This window comes from Enoplosus armatus, chromosome 5, assembly GCF_043641665.1.
Source record: "Enoplosus armatus isolate fEnoArm2 chromosome 5, fEnoArm2.hap1, whole genome shotgun sequence".
NCBI classification, from domain to species: domain Eukaryota; kingdom Metazoa; phylum Chordata; class Actinopteri; order Centrarchiformes; family Enoplosidae; genus Enoplosus; species Enoplosus armatus.
The window spans coordinates 3,638,884-3,653,619 of record NC_092184.1 but is presented as its reverse complement, the minus strand read 5'-3'; the positions used below and the strand labels follow the sequence as shown (position 1 = coordinate 3,653,619).

Here is a 14,736-nt window from a genome sequence, read left to right as displayed (position 1 = left end):
CCTGCAGCTCTGTCTGAGGCTGTGTGTACACCAGCAAGAAGCTTTTAAATTCGTTATGAGCAGCTGCTGTGTACAGCCAGTGGAGGAGGTGCAGTATGAGGGTGGGGGCCGAGGTTAAAGATGCTGGGTGAGTCGGTGGAGACGGAGGGGGGTGGGGGCACCCTGGATGGAGATGCAGAAGACGAGGTACAGCTCTCTGATTTCTAGCAGTCGTTATATTATGAATATTAAGGCCAGGCCTTGCTCAGGCAATTTCATGGCAATCAGCCTTTTTAGATTCTTAGACAATCTTGTGTGCAAAGGTGGCATTTTGGCATTTTGGCCTGACGGTGGCAAGGAGGAAAGCATGTCTTGGCAATATGCAATCAGTAGTTCATCCTCTGGGGAAATGTGCACAGTAATTTTATGGAATGGGGGGGGGGGGGGGTCATGATCTTTCCTCTGAATACCACATATAATTCAGAATAATACTGGTCAAGGGGACATTTTGGACTTGATTGCGGCACTGGAGTTGAGTTCAGTGTCACCAGTGTCGTTGCAAATGATTTTCACATTTAGGGAGAAGAACAAGACAAGCAGCCCTGCTGCCTGGAAAGGAAACGCCCTACTCAGGTGCTGTCTTTCTTATTTCATGCGTCGAGTGCATCCTGTAACGGATATTCATTAAACATTTGATTTAAGTCAAGTAGGTCACGTCAACAAAGATAATCGCTCTGTGTTGCAACTTTGAAAACATACTTCAGCCCACCCACTAGGTTTAGAACCTAACAAGAACAAGCAAGTAGTCGGGGGGGGGCTGGTGGCCTTAGGGTCACAGCGCCCACTGTGAACCACAACATTCCCGGCTCGCATCCAACCAGGGACCTTCAATGAATGTCGTTCCCCATCTCTCTTATTTATTTATGACACGAGGAGATCAATTTTTCTCATTTTTTCTCATGCTGGACAGGACTCTAACCTCGACCTCTGCAGGTCCTCTGTGTCCGTGGATGTGCTGCCTCCACTGTGAGGGTAAATGTGCCGCCATGTTCAATCTCCCCGCTGTTGACCAGTTCTCGTGATACTCACGCGCCTATTCTATATATAGAGCAATGGCCGATGGAGAAAGTCCAACACTCGACTGACCGATGGTGTAACTTCATCACTCAGTGACAGACTGTTGCTTTGCTGCAGTCCCACCAAACATCCAACTCTCTCTATTACTACGAGGAGATACTGTAGACAGCCATTACTTGCTAATTTAGTACTCTGAATAAAAGAGTTGAATCCCTGTGTCACCTCAGGTAAGCAGGTAATACAGTATTTGATGGTTTACCGTCAGTAAACGCCCTAGAGTGGTCTTGTTCAGAGCCTGGTAAACCAGGTAGTTATTTCATATCACAGAACCTTTAAAATGACAGAGTAATAAAAGAAACCATCTGTTTCTGCTGGCCTCAAAGGAGAAAACATATTTGTACATCTGCACCTTCCCAAAGTGTCAGGTGTGTGCTTTCCAGGTCAACAACAACTCTGTGGTGGCAGAGAAAGGTGAGGGGGTTTGGCATAAATGCAGGGAATGTGTTTCAAAAGGATTTCCGTTCCATTTCTTCCCTTATAAAACACACTATGATGCCTTTTGAAAGAAATTGGTTGTTCACCCTCTTCCCTGTCTTTTGCCGGGACATTGGCGTGTTTCTTGGCGTTCCATCGCAACCCGTTGATCAGTGGAATAGTATGAAACTGTCGGCAGGAAAAGTCTCTTTCTATCCAAAGGTAATGCAAATTTTAGCAGAGTTTCCAAAAAAAAGGCATAAAAACGTTTTTTTTTTGTTGTTGCAATATTTATTTTCAAATTTCCTGTGCTTCCACTCAGGTTTTTAGGTACTTGTACTTTAGGTACTTGCATGCGTATGAGATACAAACAAAACGGGGGACCCACTCATCAAAACATTGCTCTGTAGCGCCACTAGTGGTCACATTGTTTTGTAAAAAAAAAAACAATTGAAATTGTTTGTGGATGGTAGTATCTACTAAACTTTCACAGTTATAGTTTTCTAATGTTATATAATATATAATCCAAGTTCTCCCACGACAACAGCTTCATGCAGTTACACCTTTTACCAAACTGAAATATGGACCCCCCCTCCGGTGAACAACACAGACATTCCTCCTAACCCACCTGCTGCCGTACTCTGTCCTTGGACATGCAGGCGAGCATGCATGAACACAGGCAAACTCCTCCTACTTGATTTCGTTTTCTGAATGAGGTCTGTTTTATGGAACATTTCGTGCGCCCTCCCCAATTGTTGGTTTCTGTTATGCAGTTCCGTTCCTTATCTGGATTTCTTTGCTTAATCATCAACCACAACCTCTTGCCTCCTTGATCGTTATATGCCCACCCCGACAACTACCTACAAAGTGTTGAGTTATTTCTGTGGAAAGTGGTGAGTGAGTCAGATGAGTTAGTCACTTACTAAATCACATCATGATCTAGGTTTCAGTGTGCTCCTTCCCATGTAAAGTTGTTTTCCTTCGAACCTCGGCACGAAGAAACAAACTGCTCGCAGCAGCTGCTGCAACCAGTCACCTTCCCACGCCGGCCCAGCAAGCCCCGACACATCTAGGTGCTACTTCTGAGACACATGAAAGAGCACGACAGCTTGCCGCTCCACTGCTTTAAGCCCTGTCATTTGGGCTGAATGGCTTGACATTTAAAGCTGTCAATAACGTTCGCTGAGTTTTGTGACTTGGACATTTCGTTTAAGGGAAATACTTCTATACTTGAGCGCTTTTTAGGCTACTGTCATTGTTATTTTAGTAAAATAAGATCAAAGATCAAGAGGTCAAGAAATACACTGTTTAGCACAAATATAGATGCCAATCTTGAATACTGCTATAAAATACTCAGTTAAAGCAAATTTAGGATGCAGTTCGAGCATTCTAAAGATAACCTGTGCTGACCATTTTCCAAAGGACATACTATCAATTATTATCATTAGTTCATAATTTCCCATAAAACATAAACTGTCAACCTTACCATTGTGATTAGAGCAGGGGAAAACTCCTTCCTTGCTGGTGTAACAGCAGAGAAAATGCTTTCCACTCTAAAATCATATATTGTGCTAATGTTTTGCTGTATTTGTTTCCGTGCATTTTTCTGGCACCTTCAAGTCCAGCAATAAACGAACTGAAAAACAATGTTTACTGAACCCCAAAGTTTATTGAACCCTTTAAAATGAAAATGCACATATTGTTACAGAAGCATGAATTGTGATAATGACAACCAACACCCCCCACCACATTGTTTGGTCAAAAAGTCCTAAACTTCAGGACAACTACTGTGTTGTCACACTGCACTGAGCTGCTGGGAAACAAACAAACATGTATGGATGTTTGTGATGTCACATTTCTGTGTGAAATTTCATTTTTAAGAGCAGAGCAAAAACTTGATCATAAACAGAAAAACGTATTTTGTATCTATCTGATCAAATGTCATGATTTGGCATTCATGAGTCATCTGTATTTAGAAAAGCTGTGGTTGAAACTATGACATCATTTCAGCCCGAAGACCAGGTCTGCCTGAACTATAACAATCTGCAGCATTCATCAAACATCACGTGATTTATAATGCAAGACAAATACAATCTGAATGTAACAATGGTGACATCTTTAAAGCCGAAAACTGATTCACACAACGACTGATGAGTTTTCTACAGTAAACCCCTTACTTTTCTCCCCTTATTTCAAAACAGAAAATACTCTGATACAAACTGGACCCAGAATACATCTGTATACATAAAAAAAAATAGTTTCGTAACATTCCTCCCACTGTAAAAGCTTTTCAGCAGTAGGTCATTCAATTAAGTGATCAACTGCACTTTCAGAAGAGTACTGATTAGACTTTTCCCTCTATAACACAATCCACCACGTTATAAGTAAATGAATATGAATGATACTGCAAATGACTGTGGTTGTGTTCCATACATTTCATACCAGCTATGATCTACCACGTAGTGACCATCCATCGCGTCAAAATACTCTTTAGCAATAATAATAATAATAAAATGCTCGCGTTGTCTGTGTATAAATCACCCATGTTGCCGCTTGCGGCTACATTAACGCGGTGTTATCTTTTGGCTGCTGCCCACCACCATATTACAAAACCTTACACTAGCATCTGTGCCTGAGCAAAACTGAACCCAGAAAATGACACTCATAATACTTAAATACATAACCCTGACAAAAAAATGGTGAAAAAAACACTAAGAAAACAAGAGCTTCCTGAGAACTGGGATGAACGTTTGTGAAAATAGTAAACAACTTAATAAGTAAAGTAAATTAGTGACTGCATAACCAACCTGAGGCACAATCAAGTGTCACAGTTCTCAAGAACACCATCACAACAGCAGAAAGTAATATACAACTATTACATTTTTAAAAACCTTTACATAGACTATGGCAATGTCCCACCACTTTAGATTATATATTTATACTTTTATCTCTGTGTTCAGCTGAGAGATGGTCCGGGATGTGTTTAGCCTAGCTTAGCACATAGACTGAATGCAGGGTAAAGACCTAGCCAAGAGGAAAAATATTCCTTCCAACAAAATAACCACCTGTACATCCAAGAATGACCTGGGTTTTGTTCAGAGAAAGGAAAGTGTCCATAGCTGACAGCTTTAATATGAAAATCACTGTGGCTAGCATTTGTTGGTGGATAGCTTCAATGCGCAAGCCAACCGCTTGTCAGACCACAATGTTCTGTTTTCTACTTCGGCACGTATTAAATACATATGATACAATGTGTACTTTGGAATTCTTAGGAGTTGTTGGAAGGCATCTTTGACCTTGTTAGCCTTGCACATTGAGCTATAGTAGCTGGGCTGAACACATTTTGAATGCTTCTCTATCGAACGCAAAGGGATTAAACTGAACTCCCAGCAAAAGTGTATTTACCAAAATGCCCTAGTATTCCTTGAAGCACACTAATTTGTGAAAACAGGTCAAAGACTGGCCACAGTACATTAGACAAGGTACAGTTTGCATTTGTAGGAAAGTCCAAAAACACGACAATATGCTAAAAGGTAATGCATGAACAGAACCAAAACTCCTTTCACATGACAGGCTAAAAACTGTCAAATGTAACTGTATTTACTCCCCATCACCACACATTGCTTACTAAACTTGTAATGTCCTCTAGTATGAAAGTCCTTTAAAAGATCTGATGTATAAATTCTATGGCTCTAAATCTCTTTGGCTACGAATCAAGCTGGAGCCCAGAGGGGAGGGAAAATGTCCAGTTCTTGTGAGAGAATAATCTTTACGGATCTATTGACCGGTTCTTGAAAAATAATATTTAAAATCAGCCCAGGAAACGGGACATTTCAGAATATATCCAGCAATGAACTACACACTGTGGCTCTGCTGCCTTAATATCACAATATAACCTAAAACCTTATGTTTTAGGTCACCTTCCCTCCCTGCTGAAAAGTTTTGTATTTGGGGGACAGGCTTTTAAAATACTACTGGACTTAAAACTAGCATGACAAAGCCAACAGTTTCTAGGGACACTATCATATTTAAAAAATATGACCATAGGATTTTACATCTGGATCTCCATGGACACACTAACTGAGGACAACTTGTTACTCGAATGTAACAAACAATGGAAGTTTCACAGAAACCAAGCAATGGGCACCAAACATTTCTGTGCAGGTTACGATAAATACCGGATTGCAAGTCAGGCATTTTCACCACACACGAAACCTCAGATGCTTTACGTAACAGGCCTGAACTCGTGCTTTGAGAGAAAAAAGCCACACTAATTATGGTCTCTCTCCATGACATATTCAAGCCTGAACCAACTCAGAACGGTACTGTCGGGTCTCCAAAATGTCCTGCCGGGCTGATGTGCCGAGTAATCAAGCAATTCTAGGTTGCATACTCTGGCTCCCCTGAAAAAGAGGAGGGGAAAAAGGTGTTTGTCAGCAAAGGTCTGTATCAAAAGTATCAAAAGTTCAGAGTATCTCTGCATAAGTGTATCTAGGTATCTAGCCTAAATAAATACAATATATATTACTCTAGAAAAATGTTAATGTAAGAGATAATAATATAAAGTTAAACAGCGAGTCCCAGTCTCTTTCAAGTTAGTGCAATGGAAACGTGTTAATCCCAATTTTTGGGGGGAATTAGGTCGTTCGAACCAGCGTTCAACGCTTGCAGAGACGTCTGAATATAGATAGAAGATAAAGACTACAGGTTTGTGGCCTCGCGGCGCCTCAGCTCTTTGTTGTCAAACATCTCCTTTGTCAGACTCAGCTGTACTTCAGCTCAGTTTTGCTTTGGGCTTAATGCTAACACCAGCATGCTACTGTCAACATGCTTACAATTACCATGCTATAAGAAATTATATAGTTGGGGCTGACCGGAATTCATTAAGTTTCAGAGGTATCTTGTCATGAGCTGCTGTGTTGGTGTCCTACTGCTGTCAAGACTTTTCACTCTTGAACCAAGTGTTCCACTGGAGGAGAGACACTTCAGCCCTGAGGGCATGCTGCTAGCTTAGCGCTGACAATCAAAAGAAAAGAGTAAAATGGCTCTTATCTTTAACCGGTCTACTCATCTTCATTATGAAGAACTTGGCAACCACTGCTGGCACAAAATGCTCTCTATGATACTTCAAAAGCATTTAGGTTTGTAAACAGATACTACTGTAGGTGCATTTTGTTTACCAAGTTCACAATTGACAATGACTCATTATTTGTTCTTGCTCTTCACGATGTGCTGCCCCACAAAGCTTAAGTCTAAACAAAAGACAACTGTATATGATGTCTTCAGCACTGTCTGAATGTCCCCTGGCTACAACTGTAGGGCTGTTAGCAAACAGAGCTGCTGCTGAGGGGTCTGCTGGTCTGAGAACACGGAAAGTTAGGTTATAGAGGCTGTTCAGTGGCTACTGATTAGTGAGTAGCTTTCCCATAACATGATCACATCTCATTCAATATAAGTTCCTCCAAATGGCATTTCAAATGTAGCTGTAATGCTGTAACATGATCTACTGCCCCTGGACAGTACAGTGAAGTAATTCATTGGATTTGATGCTTGTAAAAATGAAGAGAGACCAGAATCTTTGCTATTACAGAGTGTCATACCATGGTATGAAGGTAGCTGCCCATCTGCAGCAGACACTCCAGGGTCTCCATCATCTGCTCTTGGCGCAGTGTGTTGAGTCTGGTGTGATTGGGGGATTTACTGCTTTTCAGCTCACGCACTGTGGCCTTCAGAGCCACACTAGCACACTGGAGGACACTCATTCCTGAGAACACACACAAACATTTGAATCACTCCAGCTTTCAGTCCCAATGTTACTAAATTTCGTTGCCAATACTGATTTTGGCAAACATGCATTGTGACAATAAAGTGATTATATGTTTTTTTTAACAACTACTTGGTAATTTCCTATGCAGATAAAAGGTTTTTTCTTCTTCTTACTACACCTCAAACCAAACTCAGATCTAAAGGGGACTGAGCTTTTGCTAGCGTGGCCCCTAATGTTTTTTTATTTGTTTACATTTTTATTACCATTTTATGTATCTTAATATGTGACTTCATCAGCAGCTCCTTTGCTCTAATTGTGAAGCACTTTGTAAACTTCTGTTTTGGGAAAAGAACTTTATAAATATAGTTTATCATTACTTAGAGGCCTCAAGGACTTGAAAGGTTACAGTACTCACCAGCGTTATCAGCGGCTTCAACGTCAACATACACACCATCCATCATTGAGTGTTTTAGAACCTAAAAGAAAGTATTCATACTGGTTAAAGATATAAGTTCACAGACATATGCGCGAGCCAAGATTCCATAGAGCACCGTATGCCAACATCAGTTCCTCTCATCTGATGTTGTCATCTGCTCTCACTGACAAACAGACAAACCAGCTCCTGCACAGAAAAAAAAAATCTTGTCCGAGATGCAGAGTTGCAATAAAGCCGTCCAAATGTGAATACAGTACAAGGCAGCACAAATATGTTGCCATGTTTGCAGACATACTCAAAGGTACCACAGCTGTTGTGGACCTGGTGCTCTTGGATGAGGATAGAGGGAACAGATTGGTGGACAACGGCAGTCTTGAGAGATTTCAGTGATGCAGATTACTGAGAGAAACTAACTTTTCACTGTGAGCCGTTCTAACTGTGTCCAATGTGTCTGTACAACATTTCAACCACATAAACTAGGAAGCTACGCACAATTTGATGTGAACAAGAGCACAGATGTTTGTGTGGTCGGTGGTGGTTGCATAAGATTTAATGGAGCTACACCCACTTGATGTGGCATGTAGAATAATGTTTTGACAGTGTGTGGAATTCAAGGAGCACATACCTGCTGCCTTCAGGTGACTGTAGCTAGAAAGTGTATTCTTGCTGTGTAGTTAGATGGATTTACTGGTTGAGGAATGAATGATCAATGCATGGTCTGAAATAGTGCTGGAACTAATAATTCATTTCATTATTTATTCATCTACAGATTATTATATTGATTGAATGGTTTAGTCTTTAAAATGTAGTCTTTAATAACCAAATAGTGAAAAAAGCCCCTCACAATTTCCCAAAGTGACGTCTTCAAAATGCTTGTTTTTACTAACAAACAGTCCAAAACCCAAAAGATATTCAGTAAAACAAGTAAATCCTCACATTTGAGAAACTGGGACCAGCAAATGTTTGGTACGTTTGCTTGAAAAATGACGATTAATTGATTTTCAAAATAGTTGCAGATCAATTTCTTTCCTCTATCAATTAATTGATTAAATCGACTAATCGTTGCAGCTCCAGCATAAAATGAGGGAGACAGCACAGAATACGGTAGATTCCTGCATATATGACCCAAGAGGGTGAGAGGCAGATGGCGTGAAAAATCTGGACACCACATTTAAAGTGCACGGCTTGAGCGCCCTCGACTATCCACATACTGCAATTCAACTCCACTGTGACACATGAAGAATCACCAATATACAGATGGAGGGAAACCCCTTACCTATAAAAACCTGGAATAACTGCTCTGTTTCTGCGCACAACTGCAGTATGATCTCAATACACAGCATCACATACCCTACATTTCATAAAGGTACACTATGTGCTATACTAATCCTCTTTGTTCTCTAGATCCCACATGACATGAGCCATCCATCATATAAACGCAATCATGAAACAAGTTCACTCAACACATGCCGCTGGTGAAATACTACATATACAACACAGGAAGACACTAAATGCTGCACACACAGCTAGTGTGTCTTACAAAACCTGCTGCGTTGGTTTTTGTCAGAGCTTTTCATCTGATCTCTTTAAAGACTTTATTTACTAACTCTGACACGGACGAAACCTTCCTGACATGACAACCAATATACATGTACTTAACTTGTGACAAATAGGGTCATGCTGCTCGTTAAAAGTATATGACCTGATATGTGAGTCATGCTTGTGAGTTGCTGAAAGACGTTTTCTGTAATGGGGATTGTGAGCAGTAGAGAGGAAAACAAGGCCCTTACCTCCAGGACTCTAATGTAGCCTTTCTCAGCACTCAGGTGGAGGCAGGACTTTCCGGAGTTGTTCGTCTCATTGACGTTGGCCCCCAAAAGAATCAGATCTGCCACCATCAGGTGGTGGTTGTGCTTTGCTGCATGGAGAAGGGCAGTCTGCGAACAGAGGACCATTAACGTCAAACAACAGATTGTCCAATGGTGACACAACAAGCAAACTCTCTTGCAAAATCTGTTAAAAACATCACTCTGCTTTCTTACATCTGTGGTGAAGGCACCAGTAGGTGTATCAATCAGACATGTAAACAATGACTAGTCATTGATATGTATGATCGCACCAATGCTGAAAACCAGTAAATGAAGCTGGAATATGAAAGCTAAGAGTTCTGGATCACTGCTACCTAAATATCATCCAGATATCAGTTCAAATAGTATGAATCTTTATCATGCAATGATATATTGTGTAAACTGACTTTCCAACTGTAGTTAAAGCAGTATCTGTGAGACTTTACAAAATCACCACCTAACTGTAAATATTAATTGAGGATACAATATGATCCAACCAATTTAGAGGCAGACTATGTTGTTTTGCACTGCAGAGAGCGGACTGGTGAGTGCGAGTGTAATCTACATTATTCTAATTTTTTTTCTTGTTTGCACATGAATTAGTCTCAGATACGCAGTTTACAGAAAGGATGAGCATTAAAGTACTGTATGTCCAGAATGTTCCTACAATATGCTTTGTAAAACCACTGCACGTCATCTCTTTTGTGCCACATTAATGTGTACTATATACTGTATATTAAAGCTCCTGCGGTGGCGTTAATCACAGAAAGATTATAATGAAATGACAGATTTATATATAAAAGCTAGACATTTAAATGTCAAATGTATTTGTACTTTACCATTCCATCAGAGTCTTTGAGGTCCAGGCTGTTGAGTGTGGCCATCCGTTTCGCGATGGCGTAGCCCAGTGCCCTCTTCCCAACACACGCCACTTTATGGAGAGCTCTGGAGGGGAAAGCACATACTTCACATTAAATACATGCACTGACACACAGAGGCAACATACAATCTCTTAAGAGGATAACTTGTGTTATATACCGTGTAGTCAGAGGCCTTTCGTAAAGCGACCTACAGAGGTCTGGTAAGCTTCTTTCTAATTCTAACAGATTTTTTACATTTTCAAGTCTTCAGCCCCAACCCACGCTGACTCAAGTGACATCACATGTGGACATTTATCAGGTTTGGTGCAGCTCCCTATGGAACCACTAAACTCCTGTGAACAGGCTTTGATGTGTAAAATTGGTGGAAGTATCCTTTAATCCGTAAATGTACTGCATACAATGACATTCTTGCACCAAACTTACGTCCTGCCGTGTCCATCAGGGGCCAGCAGTACAGTGTCACAGATGTCCTTCAGCTGGCTCTCCTCTTTCTGCAGTTGTGTCCAGAAGAAAGCAGAGCTGTTCAGGTTCCAGTCGTGGTTCTCGGGATCACACCACTCCTCCCCTCTTCCAGTGTTTCCGATGCTGGCAGGCTGGAGGCTGGTTTGCATGAAGCCAGGAGGAGGGGACTGTGCCTGGTGGTACTCTGCTGTGCCCGGTGAGTAGGTCATGTAGGACTTGGGGCTGGGGATCATTTCATCTGACTCGTCACTGTTGTACCCTGCACCTTAGTGAGAGGATATGGCATGTGAGGGGTGGTAATAGGTGCTGTTAACATATTTATCAAGGTTATGTCTTAAAGAATTACTATATAAACGTGGATCTGGTCCCCATGAATTACCAGTTGGAGACCAAGATTGTGAAGGGGAGTGGTAGGTGTTGCTGGTCCTGAGATCCTCCTCCAGCACCTCCACAATGATTGCCAGCTCCTCCAGGCTTTTTGTGGGGCGTTTTCTCTGAAATCCAAAGACATCTGTGGTATGAACAACTCCTCAAAGCTGACAGGTGATTTACAGTGTGCTGTAAACCTTCCTTTTACATAAAGCGCAAGGAACCTTATCGGAGGACCCGAGGTTTGTGTTTATCAACACTCACCTTGGCAGTTCGGCGTCCTGTGCGAGTTTTGACTCGTTTCTTGTCTCCTGTGGGAGAAAATGCCAAGAGGTTACTACACAGTATGAGAGTTTGGTTGGCATACTGCAGGTTTTTGTTCGAACCTATGAGCCACACAACCTTCAACTATTAAAAGGAGGAACAAAAATCTACATGACACTAAACCTAAATTACTAACTCTCATGGATCTGGGTTTTACTGACCTTTGGCTGTTTTGCTGTATTTCCCCTGCGTTCACATATTTGTGTGATGTGAAAAGAAAAAACAAACAACAGTTGTATCAGTGTAGAAACAAACAGAAACAACCATGAAATCCCCCTGCTTGCAGACACAATGGTATAGATTTCATGTCTAACAGACAAAAGAGACTGCTTGAGCTCTGGAGTCAGTAGTTTTTACACATACAGCTCAGCTAATTTAGGCTGGTACAAACTCTGGTTAATGGACTGAAAAGGCACGTCTTAGTTCTGCTTCAAGCAAGATGTAGTGTAGTTCGTCATGCACAAAAAGAATCTGTAACCAAATATGGGGAAGGACTCCAGGTCCAGAAGGACAAAGAGGTTTCAGAATAAGGACAACGAGGTTGACATTTGATATCCAGCTGTTCGACAAACTAGTAACTGTGATTTACAAAAAGAAATAACGCCTTAGTAATGTTGAAATGGTTTCTATTGAATTTGTTGTGAAATTTCTTGCTAAGTCCAACGTTTCTCATCACTCATTCAATACTAAGTCATCACCCACATGTCTTCTCAGTACCAAATACAAACTGAGGGATGGACTTCATTTCATTGGGTTGCAGTGAATAAAGGATCGCTCAGGGTAACATGTTTGTGGGATTTGGGATCGCAAAGACAGAGAGGTTGAAAAAAGGACCTGGTTGCCTATAAAGTCCATTAAGCTTTGCTGAAGTTATACGGACTGAAATTGTGTTAGTGTTTCTCTGCAAACATCTTTAGCCTAGCCAGATACTTAAAGATTACCAAACATGTGAAACCAACTGTAAAAATGCAATACAAAATGTCAATTTATCCATCAGGGTTTGCGTAAAAAGAAAAACAGATTGTGTCTACATTTTGACATCTTGATGAACATCTTTACCAACATCAACTACACAGAGTGAAGTCCACTTGGACAAAAAAACACACACAATATATATATATATATATATATATATATATATATATATATATATATATATATAGTACCTGAAAATCTTGAGGTTCCCAGCCTTGGGCTAGGCGGACGTTCCTCAGAAGATCCCTTACAGGCATTTTGACACGCACTCCAAGGTAGACCTTGTCACCATCGTAAATGGAACATCTTGCACCTGGTGAAGAAACAATGGATGATGGGTGGACCTTTATGGCAGGATCCCACTGCACAACACTGGCACACAAACGTGGAACCAGCTGCCCTTTAATATGACACACAACATTAAAAGGAAAAGGCAAACTGATGCCCCATGAGGTTGGATTGGGTCATAACGTCATGTAGTCTGATACCAGCATTAAGACGACAGGAACAGCCGGATCTTTGGATAGCTATAATGGACGTCAGTGTGACATCCAATGCCAAAAACTTTCCCCGCACTATTTTATTTATCCTCTGCCTTTGTCTTTAGTGTCTGTAAAGGGTCATGTGATAGTAGTAATATATATATATATTTTTTTTTTTTCAAAAATACTGAAAATGTATTAGCAGATCATTACTTTGCAGTTAATGATTTTACACTTAGCGGGCAGTTTAATAGGTAATGTTACATCCGACTAAAACAAATACAACATACCCGCAATAAACTCTACTTTCAGAAAGGTTGTGGTGTTCGGTTGTTGTTTCAACTTTCAACCTTTTTTGGTCATTTTGGAGGCTGTAGTTTGTGGTGCTGTTGAGCTGTAGGACTAAGAGGCGTTTTGACGATGTAGGCTAATTTCCAAGATGTAAGCTAATTGACATGCATTCATTTGGAGTATTGTAATGTTAATATGACTGTATTTGTACTATAAGTATCTAGACTTTTAACTTAGCGTAGTTTTATGTTTAAACACCTGCCATATTACGAAAAAAAAAAGAGTTAAAAAGAGTTAAAAAGAGTTGTATGGAGGGTCATTTTCCTAGCAGAGCTAACGTTAGCTAGTTAATTGACGTGATGTTCGCCGGGAAACTAACATCGGAATTCATCTTTTAATCAGCGCGCGTCTGCTGACTCTGCTGAGCTTCAACAACATGTTACCGGCGCCAAAACGCTGCCACTGAACTGGTTAAGTTGTCCTACCTTTTTCACTAGCGCCCACATCCTGGACATTGAAGCCGGGAACAGGTGCGTGTGGCTCAGCCGAGCCCGCCGCGGTTTCCCCCGGCAGAGGAGAGAGCCCTGCCCCGAGGTCGGTTGTGTCATCATTCCTGTCTTTCGGGTCCCTGCGTTTGTACCGTCCTCTCATCATGTACAACTACTGAAAAAGAAAATGTTAAAGTGAACTATGACCGAACAGGACTTCTTCTTCTAATGTTAACACTTCAACATTAAACACCAACCTAATTCCCGTGGTTGGGCGAAGCTTGGGGCCACTATCCTTCTTCGGGGCTGGGCTGCTGCTCAGCGAGTCATAGCACCTGTCTGCTAGTCCAGGCTACACTGACAGCTCCGCGGCTGCTACCGTGACTCTGCCTCTGCGTGTCAGATGGGGAGGGCCACGCCCACTGCTGCTCTGGGGGGGGGGGGGGGGGGGGGGGGTATGCCGGACGCCCACTCTGAAGCGTGAGAGAAAATAATTATTACATTACTATCATTTTACCCATGGTGTTTGCATTCAATATGTTCACAAACGTTCACCTCCAGCCTTCAGGATGCCGAAAAGCCCAAGAGAACACCCTGACAGGGCACTGCCCTCACCTTGCCAGAGAGATGCTGTGGAATCAGGCCACCAGGCAGGAGCATGTCAGCGTCAGCTATTCATCTCAAGACAATATGTGATGCTGTAGCTGAACAGAAACACTTCCCGTACAAAGTGGTAAGATAATAATTATGTTGATGTGTTGGTGATTTCCTAATGTTATGCTAAATGATTAACACCTGAACAAGGGAGAGCTCACACTGTTAGGAGCAGTGGTGGAAAGTAACTAAGTACATTTACTCAAGTACTGTACTGTACTTAAGTACAA

General features: G+C 41.4%; 1 protein-coding gene across 1 annotated transcript; it reads right to left on the bottom strand.

Annotated features, from left to right (window-relative positions):
• Window positions 1–7,124: 7,124 nt before the first annotated feature.
• Window positions 7,125–14,197, bottom strand: LOC139285379 (uncharacterized). The gene is made up of 11 exons (XM_070905943.1): window positions 14,110–14,197; window positions 13,850–14,027; window positions 12,783–12,904; window positions 11,778–11,802; window positions 11,557–11,603; window positions 11,303–11,417; window positions 10,885–11,182; window positions 10,420–10,525; window positions 9,524–9,670; window positions 7,713–7,773; window positions 7,125–7,294 (listed from the first exon to the last, which is right to left on the bottom strand). The coding sequence occupies exons 2-11, from the start codon at window positions 14,016–14,018 to the stop codon at window positions 7,125–7,127; spliced, it is 1,260 nt and encodes a 419-aa protein (XP_070762044.1). The 5' UTR covers window positions 14,019–14,027; window positions 14,110–14,197.
• Window positions 14,198–14,736: the final 539 nt, after the last annotated feature.